Source organism: Desmodus rotundus, chromosome 6 (genome assembly GCF_022682495.2).
Source record: "Desmodus rotundus isolate HL8 chromosome 6, HLdesRot8A.1, whole genome shotgun sequence".
NCBI lineage: Eukaryota > Metazoa > Chordata > Mammalia > Chiroptera > Phyllostomidae > Desmodus > Desmodus rotundus.
Window position 1 is genome coordinate 93424227 of NC_071392.1, and position 25864 is coordinate 93450090.

The window sequence follows — 25864 nt, forward strand, 5'->3', positions numbered from 1 at the left end:
GAGGCGGTGTTTTCACAAAACACTAGTCCGGACGCACGCCTCTCTTTTAAGTAGCCACACCCAAAGTTTCCCTCGTAGATACTCTTAGGAAGTGGAAATGGGAGGAGAAAGCAGAGAACGGGGGGCTGTGGTCAGTGCACACAAGAAGCACCATAAACAGGAGAGCAAAGGGCAGCCCGAGAACCCACAGAACCCGAGAGCGGCGGCCACACCCCGCAGTGAGCACCAGCAGGGCGGCGCCACGAAGGCCCTCTGCCTCTGGCAGCCAGAGCACACAGTGTGCGCAAGTGCCCTTTAACAGAAGGTCAATAAATTCACCTGGTTTTTATTTTTTCAACTTTTGCTACATGATGTCATTAAAATTTTAACTTATGTGATAAAACACACAGTTCTGAAGCGCAGTCTACTCCTTCTTGCCAGCTCCCCAGTACAGCCCTACTCTGTAGGTCCTTACATGTACCACACGCTCACTCCCACCAGGCACGGTGAGGGGCCTGCTAACAAATGTTACTGTGGTTAAAAACAAGAAGTTCTGCACATGAGAAATTCTGTAGGAATGTTACATAATAATAAATAAATTTTAACAGAAAAAGCCAGACTTCAGTTGGAGGATGGGCCCAAAGGTGAAGGTAGTAACTTCAAGAGAAGTTAAAACATTAAAGGTAGTAAAGAAACTGTCACTAAAAAGTACGGCTGTGGCTGACCCTCGAACTACACCCGTGTCGGTGGGCCTGCACGGCTCAGACCCGCGCTGCTCGTGGTTCCTGTATCTGATGGGGCTGGGAACCTGCATGAGCAGGGAGGGCTGACTGCAGTTACACATGGACTTCAACTGGGGGTTTGCAGCCCTAACGCCCACATTCTTTAAGGATCAACTACATAAATAATTTCATACAAAGAGTTCAAGCACATGTTCCTACTATGAAAAACAACAAATGCTTGATCAGATTTTAACTGTTAAGAACTTCAAATGAAGCGAGTGTACCAATACCAAGTACACTCACTGTGCTGCTGCAAAGCCCAAGGAATGCACAAGACTGAGACCTCGGAAGGAGCTGAGGCGAGGTGTGCGTTTCATGAAATCCAGGGTACACTGCCTCGCCACGGTCAGGTGAGAGCAGACTGGTGGCCCAGGTGACACACTGAGGTGAGCCAAGGGCCGAGTGGCACTCTGCTCCCTGTGTGTGTCCACAGGGACAAGGGACTCGGGGGGCCAGGCACAAATGACCTGGACAAGTGAGCATCTACCAGCGGGGGAGGAAGGCCCTGCAGCTGGGAACAGTCCTCTCTCCTTCCACCAAACGGGTCTTCGCTACATGAAGGAAAGCGAGAAGGACCACGTCCTGATCACGCGCAGGGCACAGGGAACTCATCGAAGCAGAACGCTGCTCACCGGCAGTGGGGATGAACTGTGGTGTGGGGATCCCAGTGGGCCTCATCGGCCTGAGACTGTATAATTTTTCTTCCCCACGGTGCAGTGGTTACTGTCCTTTACAGCTTTTTCTAAGAGTAAAGAAACTCTGACGCAAACGAGGTGCACTGGCTCTGGGCTGCAGAAGCCGTGCGTGGCAGGAGACACGAGGCAGCGTGTCTGCCATGCAGTGTGCCCGCAGCGCCAGAGGCTCCACCCACACGCCGCTCTTCCCCCTGCTGTCCCTCGCCACCCCATCCCCCCCACGGCAGCCAGGATGGGTCTATCCTCAGTGGTGCTTCCATCCATTACCGTGCCAAACAGAGAATACGCAACCAAGTTTTCCTATTTAGTCACTTCCTGCGGAGCATCTTCTTCCCTAACCACGAGGGAACTGCACAGACACCCTCCGAACTGGACATTTCTTCACACAATGTGCCGGAGCAAAGGCAGCTCTGAGCTTCCTGAGTAACAAGGAAGGTGCACTAATGTGAAGCTATACCATCCCTCTCCACGGCTGCTCGGGAGGTGGGGCGAAGGGAAGACGCAGCCACAGGAGCAGGTGGCGGTGTGGAAATCAGCACCCCAGCGAGTTCCCACAGTGCTACCTACCGGAAGGTTCCTCGCTGAATCCAAATACAAGATCAGCAAGGAGGAGGAAAGACCGTCGTTGGCTTGGCCTTTGTCGGCTCGGATGTCTGTGAGCACCTACGAGGAAGGAAAAACACCTCAGCGGGTGAGTTTCCAACGGGGTTAGACTCTTGCTACCTGGCCATGCTCACGAGGATGGGAAGGAGGGAAACCGAACCACCCGATGCGTGCAAGCAGAGACAGGACATGGGAAGGACTGTCCTCACCTCAAAGGAAGCATGCGACAACCTATGGCCCTCCAAATCCCTGCACGGTATCAAGCACAAGGTGTGAGGATCTTGTAAAACAGGTATAAATGACCTGCAAGTCTCTTTTTAAGATTCTGAGACTACTGAAGTGACTTAAGCACAAAAATCCGAAGTACTGCTTTGATTTTTGAACCGAGGTGCAGCACCACTGGAAGAAACTGATGTCAGGGGTCAGGAACACAGTCACGCACCTGGTCCAGGTGGGCAGCATTTGGCATCAGTGTGAGCCACTCCAGTTTCAGGTGCAGCTTCCCTCTGGGGACCTCGTCCAGGGCAAACCACTAGAGACAAAATGTGCAGGTTCAGCCGACATGCTCCTGAGCGCTTGGTCCACACCGATGGAACACGCACAACCCCGCCTGCTGCCCGAGGCTGTCTCAATGCTTCACAAACACTAACGGGTCGACCCCACCAAAGCCCTGTGGCGCAAGTAACTTTCACCCCTAATTTACATGCAAGGATCCAAACGTCTCCCAGCTCCATCAGCGCCAACGTACGGACTTTACTAGAATTTCTGGGACCAGAGATAATAAAATATCGAGCCCAAATGCTGAATCTCAATATCAAACAAGTTAGCACATTTGTTTTTATTCATCACTATATAGCAATAACAAAACAGTCAACAGTTGTTTCAGCTTAAAAAGTCAAAGCGATTCATCAAAGACAGCCCCCAAACTGCAGTGTTGGAAGAGCCAGCCGGGACCGGGGACCTGCAGGGGCTCACCCGCGAGTGCTGACGTGCGCTGCCCTGAAGGCGGCAGGCCGAGACGCTGACTCGGTTCATTAATCACGCTCTGCTTACCCCATGCATACCCACCTTCTCCGAGCCAGCACCCACTCCCCTTCCTCACACCAAAGGCTCTGACAGCAGTGTCCTGCCTGCAGCACTGCCTGCCTGCTGCTCTCACAGACCCCTCACATGGCGATCTCCCAGAGGCCGCACGGCACCCGCTCTGCTTTAAAATGCTCCTCGCCAATCAATTAGTCGGGCAATCAATTGACGGCTCCTCACCACACAGCTGCTCCCAGGCCGCCGCCTGACTCTGGGAAGAGCGCACACCTGCCCAAAAAAAGTCGGCCTGCTCTCAGGTCCTCACGGGCGTGTCTGGCGCTCGATCGGCACCCAGTACGTGCTCCGTGATTTGGCTCTTAAACTCCGTTCCCGCTCTCACTAAAAGGCCCAAGCTCTCCATGTCTGAGAGGCAAACGCCCGTTTCTGGGACACTGTGGGGGGGGGAGGTAGCACTCAGTCCACACACACTGCACGGCACCAGGCGCGCAGAGGACTTACTTCATCCAGAAGACGCTCCTTTTCCACTTCAGTCAGATCGAGCATGAGGCTAGGGACACAGCACACACATGTCAGAGCGCAGAAGCGCACTTCGGATGGCGCAGTAACTCCAGCACGCGTTCCCACCAGCCCCGGGAGCCAACGCGATCCTGCGTCCTGTGGCCGTGCCCACGCCCCTCCCCCACGATCTGTCTCAGGTGAGACCTCACATCTCTTCCCCGGCCCGCTCCCTCCAGTTTCAATCGGGAGAATCTGGCTTATATAGTGTTTTACTAAAATGCAAACAGTCTGTTCACTGAACTCTCTCATGTGCTCCTTGTTAAACCATCTCATGCATGAATTCCGAAGTCACAGCACACAGGCCAGTGCTGATGAGGCCAGACCAGTGCAGTGTCACCTACCCCTGCACCTTTGGTCAGCTGTACTGGCTGTTCGGCTGAAGTAAACAAGTCAGTCTTTATTTTTCTCAATGTAAATTACTACTCCCTTCCACCCCAAACCCCCCAACAAACCGACAATGTTTAAAACCTGTTTCTACATCTAGAGCCACGCTGCCTGCACTGTGGGGTGGCTGGAGGCCGGGCCTGTGGGGCCACAAGCCCCACGGCGCTGCCGAGCACCTCACACAGGCAAGCACAGCTACAGAAGCAAAGTCCAGGTTCCATTCGACCTGAACCCATCCAGTGGCTGCTGTGATGGGCCCAGATCTAGAAGCTTCCTTCTCCTACTTACATGTGCAACTCGCCAGGAATAAAACACGTGCTAGGAAGCCAGAGGTGGGACAAATGTTATATCTGGCAGCCATTTAAAAACGCATACAACACGTACACAGACCTACTTCTGAAGTCACATGGCAGTTTTAAGAGGTGGTTAAAGCAGAGCGTGAGCCTGCGCTGGGCTCAGGCGCAGAGGATTCACCTTCCTAGAAAGTCGTCCTTGTCCGGGTCTTCGTCGAAGAGCTCGATTTCTAACTCCTGTCCAGGGTGTTCATAGACCAAGGCCTGAAAAAGTGGCAACCTGGGGTCACTCACACTGTCACTAGCACCATCATCCACTGAGTGTGACGACTGCAGCAAACGTCACATGTACTTTCCTCCAGCCTGAAGCCCTCGTAAGGCACTTACAGTTTCTGTCAGACCACGCGCCCCCTCATTTAGAAACGTGTGTCTACACAGTAACAGGCTGCTGTGCTTGCTCCCAGTGGGGTTATGTCTCGGGGGCCGAGCTTGGTGGCTCCAGGACAGTACAGCCAACAGCCTGGTGCAGGCTCAGCGCAGACACTACCCTTGGACGACCAGCCACCCCAAGCCCCACTCAGAGACGGGGCAGGGATGGGGCAGAGATGGGGCTGCGAAGCTGGTGGAGCAGGACCTGCACTAGCTCTGGAGGGTGCTCTGCTTTCAAACCCACGTAACCGCTGCTGCAGCAACTCCACTCTGAGCAGCTCTAGGTGGGAAAAGGCGGCCCCGTAAAGAACACATTCACCTTACGCGTGCACCGGCCAGTTACAACGCTGAACCCAAGAGCCGAGATCTCTTTGGGTAAAGAAACGACGGAATCTATTTAGGCAATGGCTGTTATGGATCAGGCCCGTCCACATTTACTGACATGTATGGGTGCCCTGCTGTGTTAGATGATCATTTACAAAACAGTATGTAATCTCATTCCTGCATGCAGTTGTACATGTCGATAACATAAAGCATTCACATTATGAAAAAATGTTGCCAGTTATTTGTTGTGACAGCTTTATGCGCTTAAAGTCTAAAACATTATGCGTCGGCAGGACACATACACCTGTAGGCACAGAAGGTACAGTACTTTTCAGATGGGAAGGTAAAGCAAAGAAAACTTAAGCTGCCATCTGAATTAATGCCGCCCAGGGTAACAGCGGGGAGGTGTGACTTGGGGATGCAGCCTCACCTCATACACCTCGTTCCACCTCGGACTCAGGTTCTCTTTGATGACCTTGCTCTGAAAGATCTGGTTGCCAACTCGGATCACGCCATAGGGGTCTGACTTCCCCTTGACAAGCCCCTTAAGGTAGGTGTCCTTCCCTTGAAGGTCCTGAGCTTCAATAAAGTATATCCTGAGAACACCCTGAAAAGACAAGAGAGCTGGCTGCTCACCGCTTCATCCGCCAAGCAGGAGTGCCAGCTGGGGGCCAACCGTCCGTCCCCGCCCCCAGGAATGCAGTGCACAGGGAAGAGACGTGTGAGCCACTCAGGAAGCCAGGCAGGGGCTATTTGGATGGGAGGCCAGAGGTGGCAGGACGTGGGGTGTGAGTGGCTGGGTCCCCGGGAGACCAGGCAGATGCCCCACAGCGGCCCTGCAGCCGTCACACCAGACCAGCCTTGTGGGGCCCAGAACAACCCTGTTTGGACTCCGCAGTGAGCGACACCACACTGTGGGTGGGTCAGCCCGTTAGGGAGCCTGTGCGGTGCACTGGTCACTCTGCTCGAAGTCCATAGCGACCCTGTGAAATACTGGCATTTACCCTCTTTCACAGAGAGGAAACTGGAACTCTGAAGCACCTGCTACTCTTAGCCTCTAAACACAGTTCTCAGTTCCTAAATGTTGTTTAAGTGATAAATAAAAAACGCTCACTTTTCTTTCCTTCAAGGCAAACAGAGGCAGTAAGGCTACCTTTGGGTAGGGTAGCAGTCTCCCCCACAAACCCTTTTTAAAAAGTCCTGGGCTACGTTCCTGACACAACCAGCGCAGGGAGGTGTGCGTTCTCCCCGTGGCATCACTAGACTCTCAGTCCACGAGAAAGCCTGCGCCCCCTCCGCAGAGACCAGGCTGGGACAACCTGAACGTCCAGAGCTTGGCTTTCTGAGTTGGGCGTCAGGCTCCCCCGCTGCCCTCCGCCAGCTGAGGCCCCGGCTGCAGCCTAGAGGCACCAGCTGGCGCCTGCGGAGTACAGTGGGCAAACCACTAGCTGTGCCATCACGCACACGAGGCCCCAACACCCAGGACGGCTGCCAGCCCTCCACGTCCACCTGTCAGTGGTCACGGAGGCCGGGACGTGCTTACCTTTGGTATCGGAAACCGCAGCTGGGCTATCTGAACCTCGCTCACAAGTGGAACAGTGATTCGATTGGGAAGCACCAGGTAGTTTGATATTATATCCAAAATGATAGTATCTGATAAACCACTGTTGGGTGGGAGACACAAAGAACAAAGAGATCATCAGACTCACCCACCCTGGTCGCCACCGCTAGCAGCGAGCTCAGCACAAGCACGGCGCGTGACCTGCTGACGGGGTGGAGGTGGTCTCCTCTCCAACCCAGGCAGAGACCAGCAGGCAGACGCCCTGGCAGAGATGCTGCCTGTCCTGCAGGCCGTGTTCTCAGAAGAGTCCAGGGTGTCCCAAAGAACATTTCCTGCACAGCTGTATCACTGATTTACCACTGAACAGCTCATACGTGTGTCGCTCAGTTTCTTTTGTAACACGAGATATTTCAAACTTCCTCCTGCCTGTGACAGAGCCGGGAGGACGTCCCCACTCCCAGGAGGGACATGACACTGATGGACCCAGGTGCTCAGGTGGAAAATCTCACAGCTAAGATACTAGATTGCTACACGCAAGCGGAGGGACGACCAGGGATGATGGCGCAGGTACTCGCCCCGCCCCTCGGCTCCCGGGGCCAGTACCACCCTCCCCGGAGGAGTGGCTGCAGCCTGAACAGAACCCAAGAAGGGCTGGTCTTGGAACATATATTTGCTGTTTAAGTCTTCTTTATATTTCTGGGAAACTAATAAAAAACAAATTTTAAAATTAACTCATAGGACAGTGAATGGCTGCCCCTAACCATTCAGAAACATCTAAACTGCAGGGGGAGTTGCCCCGCTGCATCAGCGCCTTTGGGCCCAGCGCCCGGGCAGCACCGGCTGCTGCGAAGGCACAGGCCAGCGCCGAGGGGACAGGCCTACGACGCCACCATCAAGCTGACCACAGCACTCGACTGCATACTCACTTCAGTCCAGGGATATCAAGAAGATTTGTCAGTCCGGTCCAGTTAATTTCCAAAAGCTGTTCAAAAAAAGGGGACACAATGTTGTCCAAGTTATTTCCAATTCTCCAATCGAGTCACCCACGTTTGTTTCTTCACAAACAGAACCCTGTCCTGCAGCTTGTCTCCCACTCGGACAAACACCCAGGCCGTCGTCGGGCTGGTGTGCGCAGAGCCGCCTGCCGTTTCGTTTGGTGACAATGTCGTAGTTTCCCAGTAAAAACGCGTCGAAATTTATATGCCTATCCCCCTTTGATGGGCACTGAGAATACTTATATTTCTCTGTTACCGAGTCAAGATTCAGTGAGTATCTTCTTACACTCATGTTCTGGTATGTGCAGGCATCTGACTTACAGTAAGTAGAAGTTCAGGTCAAAGATACATGCTCACTTGTCATATTGACAGTGCTACCTAATTACCATAAAGAAATATTGTACCGATTTATATTCCCACCAAAAGTGTAAGAAAACGTCCCTTTTCTATATCCTCACCAAAAAGAAATTAAAACGCAGTCCAGTTTGCAGTTAAAAATGGCACTTCACCACTGTTTCAATGTGCACTTCCCTGATTTTAATGGAACGTGTTCCAGTCATTCAATCAACACCTGGGGGTTCTGCTCATTTCTCTAGCGGGCACAGGTCTTAGAATGGCTCCTACGCAGGTGGCTGTGTGGATGTGGGTGGGTGGAGACCATCGATCAGAAACACTGTCGTTCCTATCAAAACGGATACTGCACAAATCAACCGGCTCGTGCTTTCTGTCTGGGGAAGAAATGCTAAGTGACACTGCACGACCGCATCGCCCCCTGAGCTGGAGGAACAAACTCCTGCTCAAACCCCTCCGGGAAGTGGCTGGTTATAAACAAGCCCAAACCAGGAGTCCAGGGTCTCTTGGAAAGACCAGAACTAGAAAGCAACCCATTTTACAGCCCTGAAAGACTGAGATTTTTCAGCCAAAGAGAAATGTGATGTAAACACTGATGGCTACAGCAGTGCGAACGCATGCTCCCCCCAAACCCCCACGAGGACAGCAGGCCTGGAAGCAAGAGCAACCCAAGGTGACCGCCCCACCACCCTGGACATCGTCTCCACAGACATCTGCCACTGAGAGGAACCAGGGGCGTTGAAGGAACAGCAGACGCCAGGCCTGGGCATCTCATCCAATCAGGAAGCTAGAAGAAACACCCCAGGACTGATGAGGGGCCTGTCAAAGGGCAGGTGCCCTGGAAGGGACTTTGGCCAGGGATGACAAACCTGTCGAGTGATGGGGGGCCTGCGCACATGACCCTCATCAAAATGATGAGACACGTGTGTTTAAATGCTGCCCGAGTTCAGAGAAACCACACACCAGGAGGCAGGCGTGGGGTTCATGGAAGGACAGGACCCAGCTGGGTGTGGGAAGAAGACAAATCTGAATGCAAGACAGAGGCCCGGAAGGGGGAGCTGACCTGTCCCTGAGCACAGAGGAAGCTCGGGGACAGAAAGCACCCCGAGTGGATAAAGGAGGGAGCAGTGGACAAGAATGAGTGTGAGAATGTGTGTGACAGAGGTGTGAAAGCTGTCTGGAAAGTCGACAAAGGGACACAGGGAGGGGCCCACGGGGAAGGACGAGTCACTAAAATTAGTGCCCCTGTCCCCCGCATCTAGATGACTCAGATCTGTTTTGGGAAGCCAAAGGCCCAGGGAGTCATGTTTCCAAAGGCAGGAAACCACCTCAGGCTGCTGTGGCTCTTCTGTGAGAGGCAGAACAAGCAGCAAGAGGGTCACGTTTCACCTGGAACAAGACGACTGCACCCATGCATTTCACAGAAACACACGGCCACGCTGGCTCCTCTCCGCTCTCCCACGATGCCCTGACGGCGGACAGAGCAGAATCTGCAGTTCGACAACAGCCACTGTGTATTTCGGCACTTACCATACACCAGGCACCCTGAGTGCATTAATTATTTGGTACAGAACATGAATCACCTAGGAAGTCTGTTAAGACTACAGGCTGGTGGCTCCTACCCTTCTCCGGTGTTTCTGAATTAGTCACTCTGGGCTGGTAGTAAAGGTCAAGAATATTTTTCGCATGCTGTAAAGCTCCCGGGACTGCCAGCCTCCACTGGGGATGCAGAAAACCGGAAACAGCATCACTCCTGAGCGCTGGGGCTGAGGTGACGGGGCCCCCAGCCAGCAACCCTTCCTCAGAGGCAGTGGCCCCACAGGGCGGGAGAGATGACTCCAGCTAGAGTCTGAGTGCTCACGGCAAGTGGGGGTAAGCCAGCGAAACCCACTCAAGTCCACAGACCCAGGGTGCGTGCAGCCCATTCGGTGGGCCAGCAGCATGGGCTAGCTGCAAAGCCTGGGGACCGGGCGACCCCCAGCCGCAGGGGTGAGGCCAGGAGGCAGCAATGCTGCTGGAGGGACACAAGACCCACTTCCCACTGTGATGGACAGAGGCCCCAGGGGGAGGGACTCATGGGTAAGGCCCACTGCAGCTGGGGACAGGGCAAGAAGAGAAGATGCCTGTATGCCTTGGGGAGGGGAGGGCACCATCCCAGGCCCTGACCATCCGAGAGCCCATGTTACTGGATCAGTACGTGCAAACCCACCCGCACAAGACCCACCAAAGACACAGGCCTGAGGAGGGTAGAGTCACTGAAAGAACACCAGCCCTGAGACATGCTCTGGGCCAGTACAACGCGGGGTGCCCGCCCCCACCACTGGCATGCAGCAAGCCTGTCCCTCTGATGAAAGCTATCAGACCACAGATCCAAGAAACTAAGGAACTCTGAGAACACCTGGCAGGACAAATGCCTCCAAAGCTGCTGAAGCCAGAACGTGAGGTGAGGCGTGGGGTGAGACCCTGCTGGTCTGGTGGACCACTGCGGACCTGTCTGCCCAGCCTGCTCTCCCCTTCACTGCTCCTCCTCCGCAGGGCTGTAGGGACAGCTGCGGGGTCCCTCCCTCCAACACTGCACCCTCCCCACTGCTGCGGCCTAGGCCCATACCTGCCCCGCTGGGGCAGGGCAGGGCAGGGCAGGCGGCTCACTGCCTCTGGGGAGCACGGGCAGCTGTGACTCCAGCACGTGGACCATAGGAAGCAGCTTCAGCAAGAGACCCAGCAAGGGTCGAACACACCTGGGGAGACATTCTGTAGGCTGAGCTCACCTGCAGCCCGGCACAGGCTTCCTGAGACAGCAGTACAGGTGACCTTTATTTTCAAGTAAAGACCCTCCTGTGCTTAAGGCACCTCAGCTGCAGATAAGATTCAACCTCTCCTCACAATCCCTGTAAAAGGCCAACTTGCTCCCCCTCACAGAGGAGGAAACAAACCTGTGGGAGCTCCTGGTAGGGTGGACATACCCGCAGCGGCATCTCCCAGACAACCATGCAACAGGTCTCCTGGACTCCCTCTAGTCTCATCAGCACCCTGGGATAGGCCTGGAAAGGACCTGAGCGTTCTGGAACACCAAAGAGAGTGTGTGCCAGAGGGATTCCCACAGCTGTCCAGCCAGCAGGAGTGAGTGGCAGCCAATTCCATGGACACATCCAAGGGCAGAGGCTGGCTTGTTCTGGCTCCCACCAGAACCTTTGTCCAAGCTCCTGTGCTTACCAGCACTTGGGTTCCGGTGTCAGGACCCCACCAGAATGCTGAACCCACGTGGAGGAAAACATTTTGTTTCTTAAAAATCTTAGGCCTTGTACACGCCAGGCACCCGGTTAAGTGTTTTCCATCCACTGACATTTATCTGCTCTTTACATTTAATCCCGTGAGGTGGGTGTTACTGTCACCGCACCCCCTCCCCACCCCGGCTCCCACCCCGTCACAGGCAGGAAAACTGAGGCCGAAGGAAGTTAAATGAGTTGTTCAAGCTCACAGTAGGAAGAGAAAGAACCAGGAGTGGAAAACCAGGCTGTACGACCCTGAGCCTCATTTCCTGGCCACACAACCATGCACGTTACCAAAGCTGATCCAAACCCATCAACAAGCAGAGACACGTGGGAAGGATCCCTGTGGGTCTCTGACACGGAGCTTCTAAATCATCAGGATTAAAAAAAAACAAAAACCCAAGTCTCCCTCGCTGGATTTTTCACTGGGGTGAAAAGAATTACTTGGCAGCCAGCAGTGAATTTTGTTCTCATATTTTCCAGTTGCAAGTAACTGAAAAAACTCCCTCTGTCTGAAGCATGTGGTGGTGACTTTATTCTCCATATAAGGAAATGAAAGATCTGAACTTTTCAGAGCCTCCTCCGTCTTTTCTGAGCACTAGAACTGCGCGTGGAAGTTATGACGTTTTTTGTTTGTTTGTTTGTTTTTTTAAGATTTTACTTATTTTTAGAGAGAGGGGAAGGGAGGGAGAAAGAGAGGGAGAGAAACATCAATGTGTTGTTGCCTCTTGTGCGCCCACTACTGGTGGCCTGGCCTGCAACCCAGCATGTGCCCCGACTGGGAATCAAACTGGTAACCTTTAGGTTCGCAGCCTGGCACTCAATCCACTGAGCCACAGCAGCCAGGGCTGATGTTATTTTTTAAAGTAACTACAGCTAGAAGATCCACTAAGGAAGAGTATTTGGATTCTGAACTTAAATAAAAGGACACTTCATTAAATCATTAAAAATTCATGGTAATTAAAATGTGGCTGGGATAGAGACCCGGCTACGTCACAATACAAGTGAGAGGCCACCCCCAGTGAGCCCCTCTGTACCTCAGGAAGGTGCCGTAGTGGTAAGTGACAGCCACCAAAGACACAGCTGAGTCAGGACGCCAACCAGAGGCTGCGGGAGCCAAGGTGAGGGGGGCCTATATAGGAATGATACCTTTGTTGTCTTGTTATTTTTGTGGGTAATAATAAGTATTGGCCACTTATAAAAAAAGAACTGGAATAACATACATATCTCACCATGTAAAGGAGTAATATGGTTTATCCAAGCACATAGCCCAGTACGGAGAATCTTTACGACTTTTAAAAGCCTACTGTACTGACTACAGTCCACTCACTGTGACAGGCAGGCCATGCGCGGGGCACAGGGGGACGGCAGCCAAGGCCAGGTGGCGCGCGGGCCCCCAGACTGGCTCTGTGATGCGGACAGAGGAGGGGCTCTCTTCTCCGTCAGTGAAAGGAAACCATGTTGCTGTTTCCCTATAGGAATGAGGATTCAGTGAGCAAGTGTCTGTAAGCCCCACCCAGTGGGAGGTGCAGAAATGCTGACTACAAACCTACACTGGAAAAGTGTGTGTTTTCAAATTTTCTGTGACGAACATATTATTTCTATGATCAGGAAAAGTCTCCCTGTCTACCAAAAGAGACAAACTCTCATTAGGGACTAGAGAGGTGTGAACGAGCAGGCTCCCTGCATCAGAGCCAAGGGGAGGCCTGCTTCTCTCTCCACGTCACGTGTCCTTCAACATGTTCACCTTCTTGTCAGTGAGCAGGAAGGTGGGGACGAAAGAAACATCGACTTACTGGCTTCCTGAGGAAAAAGATGGACAAGGCTCCCACTAAGGGCATGTCTCCAATCAGCGGCTCCAGGATCACCCGCATCGTACCGTGGATCTAAGTGCAAACGCAAAGCAAAGCATGTAACAGTGAGCAGGGCACGGCCAGTTACAACGCAGGAAGGCGGCACGCGATAGTTCAGGTAGAACCCGCAGAGAAATTTACCTGCCAACAAATAAAATCTTCACCATTTTCTTTCTGAAGAGAGCACAGAGAATTTTAGAAGACTATAAAATTTGAAAAAACCTTACCTGTATACTTTGCACACCAGCTCTACAAAAATATCTCTTGATCTCCAAGTCAATCTCACAATTTCCTACAAAACTAGCAAAGAAAAGTTCTGTGTTACATTCTCTTCATCGCAACAGACCTGCAAGGTAAATAATCCGAATAAAGTAACAAATAGTGAAGCAGCCGACCCCAGGCTGCAGGCCCAGCTGTAGCCTGCGGCCCAAGTCTGCCTCACAGCTGGGGCTGCAGGCGTCACTGCTCCCGCCGCCCCCCAGACCCGGGGCCGGCTGCAGCCTGGGGTCCTGTGACAAACGTCCCTTCCCAAAGGGAACCCTGGAGCATTGTCGTGATAGAATGTAGTCTTCATTTGTTTTATAAACAACTATGTTTGTTGAAAACAACGAAGTTTAGATGGCATTTGTCCACAAGTAAAGAGGCGCCCAGGCTCCCAGTCCTCAGAAAACCCGAGAGCCCCGGACCCCGGTGCTGGGCTGTGTGAGGCCCCATCTTCCTCACTGAGGAAGACACTGCGATTGTACCTGAACACCCGGCACCTTGTGGGTGGGGTCTGTGTGACCCGACCACACCCTCGGCTCCAGAACGCTTCACCCCGCACGTCTGAAACCCTGTCCCCACGTAACACGCACTCCCAGCCACAGCACCGGCTGTCTTCTGGTCCGTCTGGATAGCTGGCCATCCGGATGGGAGTGAGGTGCTATCGCTTTGCAGTTGATGTGCATTTTCCCGATTTTTCGTAAGGCTGAGCATCTTTCCACACGCCTGCTGTCCATTTGTACGCCATCTTCGGAGAGAGGTCCACTCAAGCCCTTTGGCGTAGTTGAGTCAGGCTACTTGTCTGGTTGGTGGGCTGTGGGGGTGCTCTACAGATTCTGCCCGTTCTGGAAGTCGGTCCCTTACCAGATACGTGCTTGTGCGCACTGGTCCTGTCCACTGCTGTCAGCCTCCCAAACCACGAGCATGGGTGTCTTTCCTGGTGTCTTCTTCGGTTTCTCACGGCAACGTTTTGCAGTGGACACTACACAAGTCTTTCCCCTCCTTGGTTAGACTGACTTCTAAGCATTTTATTCCTTTTGATTCTACTGTAAAAGAATTTCTTTTCTTAATTTCCTTTTGGATTGTACACTGACAGTGTATAGACTGGAACTGATTTTTGTGCTGATTTTGTATCCTGCTACTTTGCTGAACTCATTTATTAGTGCTAAGAGATTTTTTGTGGGATCTTCAGTGTTTTCTACATAAAAGATCATATCACCTATGAACAGAGATACTTTCACTTCTGTCTTTCAAGTTGGATGCCTTTTATTTCTTCCTCTTCCTAACTGCATTTGGTGCTGGGTTACACCGCAGTGGTGAGAGTGGGTATCCTGGCCTTGACCCGACCTTGGAGGAGAAGCTCTCTGTCCTCCACCGAGGAGGGTGTTTGCTCTGTGTCACAGAGGCTTAAAGCAATCAGTTCTTTCCTAGTTGGTGAAACAGTGTTGAACTTTGCCATAGGCTTTTTCTGCATCCACAGAAATGATCACACGATTTTCTTCCTTCCAACCATTAACGGGGTGCACCCCACTGGTGGATTTTCACATCGAACAATCCCTGCATCTCAGGAACGCGCCCCACTTGGTCGTGGTGTGAGATCCGTTCAATACGTTGCTGAATTCAGCTGCCAGGATTTTGTTAAGGAGTTTGGCATCAATGGTTGTAAGGAATTCGATTCATAGTTTTCCTCTAGTGCCTTTAGTTTCTTTTACTTAACGTGCTTTATGAATGGCAATTATCTAGGCTACTAGAAACTCAGAAAGTAGGTAAACTTGGGTCTTCATCAAGCATTTCTACAAACCCCACCAAACACCAGGCAAGAGCTGCGCTCATCCACCCCCCACCACATGGGTGTAGCTCAGTGCCACTACGCGTCATGAGCCACGGCACACACAGGACCCAAACGAAAACTTACCTGACCTGCAGGTCCAGGATAATTTGCCTCTTGTCCACATTTTCAGTGTACACCTTGACTCCGTTGATCCTGAGGGGCTGAACGAGAAGCGACTTATCTTCAAACACAGGGTTGGTAAGAACAGCACCAAAGCCACTGAACCTCAGAGCACGGCACAGAGTGGAAGAGAATGCACCCCAGCATCCGGCGACATGAACAAGGGCCTGCTTTCCCACTGTGCTAGCCCAGCGAGGTGCTTGACCTCTGACCCTCCCACGTGGGGTGACCGTGAGGCCCAGGACACGAGGAACACAGGGTGCTCAGGGTGCTCACTGAGGGCACGCAGCAGCGCTTGTCTCTTCCCACGTACTTCCCGTCTACGCTATCATACCACATTGCGTGAAACCTAACTACCTTTCATCTTTTCATTTCTTATAATTCACTTCGTAAGATTTTCACAAAAACGGGACTTCTGAATGCATCAGAATTACCAGCTGTGGGTACTTTCGACCCCTGACACGTGACGCAGGGTCTCAGTCAAGTGGCCGTGAAAAGCAAACGCAGACCAGCACAGATGCTCCATCCAGAGGCCCACTCACAATGCGTTCAACACCTTTCCTGTCCATCCACCTGAGAGCCTCCTGCTCCATGGAAGAGTTCCAGGCGCTCCTGCTGGCAGAGTGGGGGTCCTTGCCCCTCAGCAAGCCCCAGTGTGAAGCTCTCAGTCTTCACTGAGAGCCCACGCTCCCCACACCCCAGGTCCTGGGCTTCTGCCTGACGACACCAGCTCAGACACGGACAGACGGGTGAATGGCCAGGAGCACAGCTGTCGCGTCGAGTGGACAAGTGAAAGTGAGCATGGGGCTCAGTGCCCACAGTTCGGATGTTTGCCTCAGATAATGTGCCCTCCCTCTGCTCTGACCACAGGTTGGGAGAAGGGGGCCAACCCCAACCCCAACGTCTGAGCATCAGCTAAGGAAGGACAGACACCCGAAGGCCCCGAGGGACTCAGCTCAGCCATGCAGTGCGGACACAGCACGTTGCTTGGGGCTCTGCCTCCATCAGACAGCTGGGTTCTCTGCACTTGTGAGATGCCAGTGTGGCAATGCTGCCGCCTTCACCTATGGGTCAGCCCCACTCTTCCCATTCCTGGTGTTCCCCAGCAACACTCTCACGCAGCTAGAGCAGGCACCTCACAGTGTGAACGTAACTCTTCCTCAAGCCGACCCGGGGGTTGGGGGTGGGGGTTAGAATCCTAAATCTCCACCCACAGGAGCACAGAGCTAGCAGGCGAAGGTTGGCTTCGGCTAAGACTGGTTTTTACATTTTTAAAGGGTTGTAGAAGAAGGGGGACGGAGAAGAACATGCCTCAGAGACTATGTGCCTGTCAAACACTGAAATAGTGTTCTGACTGCTGCTTCACAGTCACACAGCATTCTCACTGGTAACAGCCTGTTGTCACCTTCTAAGGTTGCAGAAGTCAAGTTGGTAGTGAAGGCAAGTGTCCCACGGGCCCCCATGTGGGCGCCTGTGTGCGCCAGCAACAGATGACCACAGCCCGGCTGTACTTGGAGGTCGTGGCACCGCGCACGCGCCTGCACACAAGCCCAGGTCCCACAGAGCTCCAGTGAGCTAGGCCGTCTCCGCACAGAGCAGATCGCCCCTGATGGGGGCAGACGGACTGGGCAGTGTGGGTGGGAACAAGTCTGGGGGCTGGCCAGACACCAGCTGCGTTTATTAAAGCCCCAACGGGCGAAGCAAAGAACCTCATGTCCGGCTCTGCTGCTGGTGCACTGAGTGTGTGCGAACTGTGTGGTGGGCCTCCTGAGATGTGCTACTGAGTTCTCTGGGTTTATTAGGTTACACGAAACAATGTTACCTTAAAACCAAAATAACGTTAAATGCCAATCGCAGCTCAATAAGAAAAGTGACCTTAAACTGTTGCTAATTACTGGACTTAAAAAATAAAAAAAGGAAGCTTATCATGACTAATTGAGTAGTCCTGAGAGTTTCACTAGAAGTGCCACCGGGAATTAGCAGGCTTCCTTTGCACATACAGATACACCTCAGAGATCCTGCGGGCTTGGTTCCAGACCAGCGCCATAAGACGACTGTCAGTGAAGCGAACCCGTAAAAGTTGTGGTACCCCATGCATGTAAGATTTCTGTTTAGCCCTGGCTGGTGTGGCTTAGTGGATTGAGCACCAACCTGAGAACCAGAGGGTCACCGGTTCAATTCCCAGTCAGGGCACATGCCTGGGTTGTGGGCTGGGTCCCCAGCAGGGGGCGTGCAAGAGGAAACCACACACTGATGTTTCTCTCCCTCTCTCTCTCCCTTCCCCTAAGAAATAAATAAAATCTTAAAAAATATGTTCTTTTTATACTATATTGGAGTCTAGGAAGTGTACAATAGCATATATCTGAAAAAAACATGTGCATATGTTCGTTAAAAGACATGCTAACCATCACCTGAGCCTGTTAGAAAAATGGTACCCATGGACTCAAGTCAGGGCTGCCACAAGCCTTCCATCTGAACAAAACCCACAGCACCTGCGAGGCACAGCACAGCAGAGATCCTGGCAGGGAGGTGCGCCGGGAATGCGGTTCCAGCAACAACAGGCACCCGTGCCTTCCCCTGGGCGATTCAGGTGAGGCCCACAGGACCGGCCCTGGAGTCCAGACTTGTTTTAAACAACTTGAGGGTGAACGTCTTAGGCTTGCTGTCAATTACTGGGCCTTCAGATCAAGTTCCCATACAGAACCCCCTTCCACCCGAACAGACTGCCAAAAACTCTACAAAGTTAACTCTGGCAGAACAGTGAGGGTAGAAAGGCCCCCCGCCCACAGTGAGCCTGATCTGACCGGAAGCCCACAGTGGGCTCTGAGCAGCGCTCTCTGGGAAGTGACCTGGAGCACTTAACCGACGGTTTCAGTTTTCACTGCAACCTTAGGTGCGCACACACGAGGACACTTGAGGAGAAGCTGACCGACCTGCTGACCCATGTCGACTCTGGTGAAACTGAAGGTGCTGAGGTGGGTGTTTGCCCCCCGCACAGCCGGCTCTATGGTCTCTCGGAACAACTTCTCTATAAATTGGCAAATAAAAGGCCACATGTGTTTTACAGTCTGCAAAGGAGAGAGAACTCGGGTAAAACAAAATGTTGTGTACACAGTGCACTTACCTCATGATGGAAGTTCACGCCCTTACAGTTCACCAGAACTTTTGAAAATTAAAGGGGGGAGCTTCTTGTTATTCAAAAATCAACATGATTTTAAATTTTAAAGTGTATTACAACAATAAACTACTGATTAACCAATATGTTATTAGTCATTCTGGTAAAGCATTCTATTTAACCATGTCAGCACATTTAACGATTGCTAAAAATCAGTAAATCAGAAAATGCTGTGGTCTCAACTCATCGTTAAAAACCTCCTAAAACCGTGTAGATCTTAATAAACAAACAATGAGTTTTCTTTAATGATGGACTAACTTCTGGAGCCGTGAGGTCTACATTAGTTTTTACTCCACAGCTCTAAGGATATATAAAATATGGAGATAACAGATTTACTTCAAAGTACAGTGACCTAAAAATAGAACCTTTTTTAAAAAAATTAGATAATAGAAATGATCTATTTCTAGGATGATTTCCCTCTTCGTAATGTTTCCAGAATTTTTCCTTATGATTATTATCGAGACCCAAGCAGTAGACAGAAGGTCAAGAAACAGCTGTGAACATCTCACCCATTTTCTCGTATCAAAGGCAGTTCTCACTGTTCAGAGAAGGAAAGCAGCGTGTCGTTTGTGACTGAGCTCTCTGGGAGCAGAAGCCAAGTCCAAGCGAGTTCACATGGTGTCAACATCCCAGCTCCCAAATACGGAAGGATGGCATCCCATCCCCTAACTCCCACTGGCTCCGCGTTCTGCTCTCTTACCTTATTTAGCCATTCTGCTCTTTCTGTGTCTGGGAAGTGAACCTACGAGGAAAACACACACACGTGACTGAGGGACCCCTCCGGGAGGCCAGGTGTTCCCGTTGCAAGCCTGCTGTTTATGAAGCGCTTCTTTAAGCGCCCTGAAGCCCAGAAACGGCTGCCGAGGGGGGAATGAACTGCGAGGCACTCGGCCTTACACTCTCGGAGCACTCTGCGGAAGGAGGCAGGAGAGCCCCGTGTCATCTAAGGCTCCAGGCCCTCCTCCACACCCTGCCGCCCGGATGAGCGTGCACTGCTCTCTGGACCACCCGACAAGGATTCCTCAGGGGTCCCTTTCTAGAGAACCGCTTTTCCCTATGTCAGTGCCAACATGTTCCAGAGACCCAGACGCACAGCCTTCGGAAGCCCACCATCCCTTGGGCAGTCCTCTTTGGCCCAACCCAGCTGCAGACGCACATCCGTCTCCCATGCTCTCCCAACGAGAACTGCACTCGAGCTCTCTGAGAGTCCCACCTGTACACCAGAGAAGACGAGTGTTTGCAGAGGTGGACAGGAACCCGTCTGGAAAAGAGGTGAACAAGTGCTTTCCTTGCTGTTAAACGTAACCATTTGGGAAGGAGGGTGAAGCTGCTCTCCTCGGGAAATGCTGTCCTCCCTCACCCCTCAGAAAAGGGCAGACAGCCACACCCACGTGATCCCGAAAAGCACATTTCTACCCACTTCCAATCGAAGGACGGGCCCAAGGCTGGAGTCCACATGCAGAAATCAGTGTGTCTGCCAACCTGCTTGGAGACCAGACCGTTTCATTCTCACCAAAGGTGAAGATCACAGCACAAGGCGATGGACAAGGCTGAGCTCTCTTCAAGCCTTTCATGTAAAAGGTACAGGAGACAAGGGAAGGCGGAGGCGGACACAGGGCCGAGGAACAGATGATAAACCTCCCCCGAGCCAAGCTTCTGGGAGACTAGCGTGGACAGTGAGTCATCAACCCAACTGTACTTGTGCGGAAGAACAAAAGCGAGACTGTTCACTGAGTGTGCGCTGCACACATGTGCGGGCTCTGTGCTGACCCTTCCCACACACTACTTGAGTGAGCTCCACGACAACCTCCAACTAGGAACTAGTAATATCCTAGGTTTACAGGGTACCTCGGCGGCAGGATGGGGACAAAAGCCCATGGTCACCTGCCCGTGCTGTGGGGACAGACAGTCCGCCGAGCCCACCAGGTCCTCGCGAGGCACATGGCAGTGGGAGAGTGAAGCCTGAAACCCAGAGGCTGCCTTACATTGCACAAAGGGCTGGTAACAGCCAGAAGTAGAAAACTCCACGCTCCGCAGTCACCTCTTCACCTAGACTCTGGAGGTCAGATACAGCGTGAGTCCTGGAACAGCGGACCAAGTCCAGCAAACGGGACAGCCGTTCACAATGAAACGCCACTATCAGACCTAGCATTTCACCCACAACTAAAAAGAGAAGGACTTAAAGACTGGTTTTTACTTAGTATTCGCACTCCTTCCCACGAAAGGGCTAGGGTAACTAAGTAAGAATGTCAGACTCCATGTGCATTCACCCTGGGACCCAGCGATCCCATTTCTGAGACACTATCCTAAAAACAGATACAAAAATACGGAATGACGAGGGTGCAGCGCCACTTGTAACTGCGAAGACTGGAGACAACGAAGGGCCATCAGCAGCAGACTAGCAGAGCCCTCCCATGATGAAGCGTGACACAGCAAGAGAAGGAACGGGGAGCAGCCCCCTGACACTAATTCCCAGGATTATTAGTACCAAAGGATTATTAGTCCTATATAGTACCAAATCCATATGTGCAAATACCATCAAATGAGCTTCTATTTTCTATTAAATTCTTCATAAATTACAAGGAATTACTGTCTATTCATGTAAGACATTGCCAGATTTTCAAATCCACAAAGATTTATTAATAGAGGCCACATATTATTAAAACACAGCATGCATGCTTGTGTATAAACGTATTTTTATGTCACCCGTGTTTACGAACGCAGCAAAGTCGCTAAGAACACACGGAACTTCTGCAACAAGGGGGCGACCAGGCTCCGACGTTTTCCTCTGTCATCCTGTTTGTTTGCATTTTTTTACGAAGCATAAACTACTTCCCTGGTTACTGTTGTAATTTAAGATAGAATTAAGAGTTTTCTGACACAGTACTATTTTTACACAATAAACAACTCCAAAATTACGTGAAAATTGAATGTTCATAAATTAACTCTATTGTAACCACATTGGAAACAAGATTCTCTTACAACCTAAGTGATCTTCTCCAAATCTGACCTGGAAGAAAAACTTCCTGATGCGTTGGTTTCAAAGGCAACGTGTAACTCCGCTGACTGGACCTGGTCCAAGGACATCTGCAGGAAGCGTTCCAAGACGACCACGGCTGCGTCACTAACACAGCGGATCTCTCAGTCGGTGGCGCTGATCCCCACGGCCCCGCCTCCCTGAAAGCCAGAGGGACGCCACACAAGGGCTGTTTCTCTCTCTCACAAAGCACGCCCCAGCCCCGTGACTCACCTGGGGAGTGTAACTGTAGGTGACAGAAAGCCTCTCTGCTCAGCATCACGTAGCATAACAGAAACACAGCTAGGTTGGCGGGACGTCTGACCCTGTCACTGCACTTGGTCGCCGGGCTACTCCTCGGCCTACTGCATGTGTGTGGATTGTTCTTTCTGAGCAACAGGCTGGAGAGCATCTTTCAAGCGGTTATGTGGGTCTGACTCTGTGCCCAGAGCTAGGGATGCAATGCAGACTGGCCGTGCTCCTGTCCTCGGGCAGCTCCTGGCTGGTGGACCGCAGTGGACTGGCCTGGAGAGGTGTGACAGCCAGCCGGATGAGAGAAGTGAGGGGGTGGGGGGAGGGTCTGGCGCTGCCTGGAAAGGACCCCTAAGACTCGGGGAGGAGGCAGTGAGACTGGTGTGAAAGAATCAGCTGGGGTTTGCCATGCAGAGAAAAGAGAACATCCTAAGCAAAAATAATGGGGTTTGCAAATGACTCCGGCTGGATCAGGTGATGGGAGGAATGGGAAGAGGTAAAGCTGAAAGGGCAGGTCAAGACCAGCATGCAAAGGAGTATGATTTCATGCCACAGGCAACGGGTCCCTCCCGGAGCTCCCAGCAGAGAAAGTATGCAGGGTCGGCAGTGGAGGAGGTACTTTGCAGGACCCCCGATCCATTCTGGAACCACCAGAGGAAAGGGGACAGAGGAGCCACCTGCACAAATAAAGCTCCAACATAAGTACACTGGCTCCCACTGTTAAACTGTCACGGAGACAGAGCTGGGAGGTCAAGCCATCTCCTAGTGGTGGAATGGCGAGGCACTCAATAGTTCTGAGGTTTTTAATTTTTAAGAGATTATTAAAAGGTGCCAAAGAAAGACTGTATCAAAATTGAAGAAAGCAAATCTGTTACCAAATTTTAATTCTGTTCACTGAGCTGAAAATCTGCTTCTAATACATATTCATAAACATTTGCTTAGGTTCCACAAAACAGAATTTAAAGTAGGAAAAACATCAGAGAAAGACTGGGAAAGCAGGAAACACGTTTCTAAATCACGCAAGGAACGCATGAACACACATCGTTTGGTTTCAAATCTTAACCTTTCAACCAAAAATAAAAAACAAGCAAAAAACCCCCACTAAATCTCCTTTATAAGTCCAATTATAAAACAAGTTTTCTTATGCATTTATATTGTCTCCACAAACTAGAAATAATCATTGTTTGATTGCCCAAGTTTTGATTATTTTTAAGAGTTGACACTACCCAAGGAATCTCTTTTAACCTTATCTTTAAAAAGAACAAAGGCCTATCTGGGGTTCTAGGATGTTGACATTACTGCAGTTGCTTTGTTTAGAAGAACAGCTAAACCAAATGTACAAAGACAGAGCATTCGCTGTAGGCCAGGCGCTCTGCACACCCCTTTGTGTCTCACCCTCCCAGCAACCCTCGGGACAGTGAACGGCTCCACGTGACTGGGAACGAACACACTTGTTCAAAGTCATGGGAAGTAAGGGGACCGGACCCGGAGGCCCCTAAAGTCGTCCCCCCCCACCCCCCCCCGTCACACCTCGCCGAGTATAAAGGAGGGAACAAATTTATATGGAGCTGAAATTTCTAATTAAGTCGTGTTTCCCATTTCTAAACATTAAAAAAACAATAACATAAAACTTAACATTAAAGACAGGAGCTGTCTTCACCCAGCACCCCCTTGAAGACAGGGTCCGAGGCACCGAGCCCCACAGCTGCCAGGGGACGAGGACGGCGGGCCTGCTACAGGCTGTGTGGGAGCTGCAGTGAAACACACCAGGTAACTGCCCACACATTCCCCTCCCAGCTAATCTAGAATGAGGGAATCAATGTCTGGGAAATACCAAGAAAGATACATATCTTTACATCTGAGCATTAACAACTTAGTACCTTTAAGTAAAATTCAAAAGACAAGTAGGTAAAGTGATCACTGTAGAAACCAAATAGCATTAAACCTCAAATAGTAAACTGGTCTATCAAGTTCATTTGTTCACATGCTTCCTCATTCCAAGAAGGATTTGAGCTTTGCTCATTTCTGCATAGTTCTCTAGGCATTTATCTCAAGGAAGAAAGAAAGAAAGGAGGGAGGGAAGGAAGACCAAACTCTTACTTGAAGCAATGACTGGCTCCCTGGACGAGTTCTTCCACTGTCTTAGAAGGAGGGAAGAAAGAATTCAATTCACTCAGTACAGCAATTCTGAGTGCACCCTCTGAACAAGAGCGGGCGGGGGAGCGTCTCCAACCAGCACAGCCCTGCCTGTCAGCAGCCCCGAGGCGCCCCTGGGCCCCCCTGAGGCCCAGCCTCAGCAAGCTCACCAGCCACCTGAGGGAAGGTTACCCCCCATCAATCCCAAACACCAGCCTTCCCGCACCACACAAGGAGTCCACGTGAGGGCACAACTGAGAAGATCCAGGCAGGAGTGATGGGGCCTTGTCAAAAACTAACAAAGACCAGATGAGGCAAGACCAGGACAACGGCAGCACGGGCTCTAAGGACACTGGAGCCGCCCGCACTGTGTTACAGAGAAACTTTGTTTCAGGAAAGCTTGAACAATGAACACACACCTGTGCGTGGAAGTGGGCTGCAGGTTCACTGCAAAGACCTGACCCAATCTTCAAATGCGGGCAGCAGGGGGCTGTCAGCAGCAGGAGATGCCGAAGGAGCACCAGCCATGGGGGGCATCACTCCCGCTCCCACTCCCCCATCCCAGGCCCGGCTCCAGCGTCAGCTTGTCCCTGGGTCTCTCCCCATTCCTGCCTCAGAAGCTCACCACTGGCAGGCTCGTTTCAGTGCCCACCTAGTGAGAAGGAAACGAAGGTTCTAAGAGGTGTGGCCGACCCTGGGGAAGACACGGAGTCAGGGAGGGGGTCTCAGGCAGGAGCCTGCACAGACCAGACACCCAGCCTGCTTCTCCAGTGTGCGCCTGCGAAGCAATGCCCTCCCGTGGGAGGCTGCCGCCAGGAGGAGCCCACTCGAGTGCCAGGTGCTGACCCTGGCCACACAGCCAGGGACCTGCACATCAGTGACAGTCCTGGGAGCCTTCTCGGCAATCGGCAAAGTAGCCGCCACGACACTGCGCTACTTCAGTGTACAATATTCCTCCTGCCGATAAACTCTGACATCCCAACTCAGCAGCCCAGCACAGAGGAGGAAAAGCCATTTTAAGCTGTGAGTCCATGTGGGAGGAACGCTTTCCTTCTGAAGTTAATTCACATGCGAGGAGATCTGGATAAAGGCACCCTGAATTTCAACCCCACACCATTCAAGACAAACAGTGCTCTCCAGAGCTAGACCTTTGCTTAAAATGATCACGCTACTCATGAGTCCAAAAATAGTTCATATATCCTGCACAGATCTGATAAACAGCTCAAGCAAATAACCTTTCATAAGTTGAAAAGAGCAGAAAGCTAAATATCGCAACTGTAGTTCTTCCTTTTCACAGCACGTACTCCCTTGCAATCTCGTGCTTGGAATTTGCCCCTCAGACATCGCTGCAATAAGGCACGGCCTCCCGTAAGGTGGCCAACGTTGCAGTAGCCAAAGTCATATTTCTGAAGAGGAATGACAATGTCCACCACGTAATGCTTAATGAAGGTGGGCATAACACACGCACACTGAACGTTCAGGAAACCACCAACGTGCTCACAACAGTCACCACTGGTCAGCAGGGTTGCAGGGACTCGGCCCCTCTGTACCGTTCCCCAAAGCGTGAAATGTTCTGCAACGAGTGCAGTCTCCTCGTACCAGAAAAGGCATGTTTTTAGAAGCTGTGTAGGTGTAACACAAGAAATAAAGAAAGACCCACTTGCACGTTCACTGCAAGCAGAAAGGGGAACCTCACTGAGTGAACAAACAGAAGAACTTAAGGTCAGCTCCTATGACAGTTTCACACACACACACACAAAAAAAGCGCAAAGGACCCTGTGCTTCAGCGTCTGCCCCCGGTGTGGTTGTCACCCACTCGGGACTGGCCCCCAGGCACGAAAGCAGAGCTCTCTTCCAGAGCAGCGTGCCGCAGCTGGCACACAGGCGCCCGCCCTCAGGATGTGCCGGTGCTGTGGCCCGTTACAAACGCACCAGGTAAGAGCGGGCCTCAGA

General features: G+C 51.8%; 1 protein-coding gene across 3 annotated transcripts in view; it reads right to left on the reverse strand.

Annotated features, from left to right (window-relative positions):
* Positions 1–25864, reverse strand: part of ESYT2 (extended synaptotagmin 2) — a 48232-nt gene that overhangs the window by 15265 nt on the left and 7103 nt on the right. For 2 of the 3 annotated variants that reach the window (XM_053926244.1, XM_053926242.1), the window contains exons 2-13: positions 19208–19249; positions 18266–18400; positions 15297–15373; positions 13348–13420; positions 13064–13153; positions 7579–7634; positions 6635–6755; positions 5522–5698; positions 4520–4602; positions 3602–3650; positions 2502–2591; positions 2024–2119 (exon numbers count right to left, since the gene is read on the reverse strand). In XM_053926244.1, coding sequence (XP_053782219.1) covers positions 2024–2119; positions 2502–2591; positions 3602–3650; positions 4520–4602; positions 5522–5698; positions 6635–6755; positions 7579–7634; positions 13064–13153; positions 13348–13420; positions 15297–15373; positions 18266–18400; positions 19208–19249 — 1089 coding nt within the window. Of the gene's footprint in view, positions 1–2023; positions 2120–2501; positions 2592–3601; positions 3651–4519; positions 4603–5521; positions 5699–6634; positions 6756–7578; positions 7635–13063; positions 13154–13347; positions 13421–15296; positions 15374–18265; positions 18401–19207; positions 19250–21517; positions 23234–25864 lie in introns of those variants that run through there. The other variant, XM_045198743.3, reaches the window with a different exon arrangement.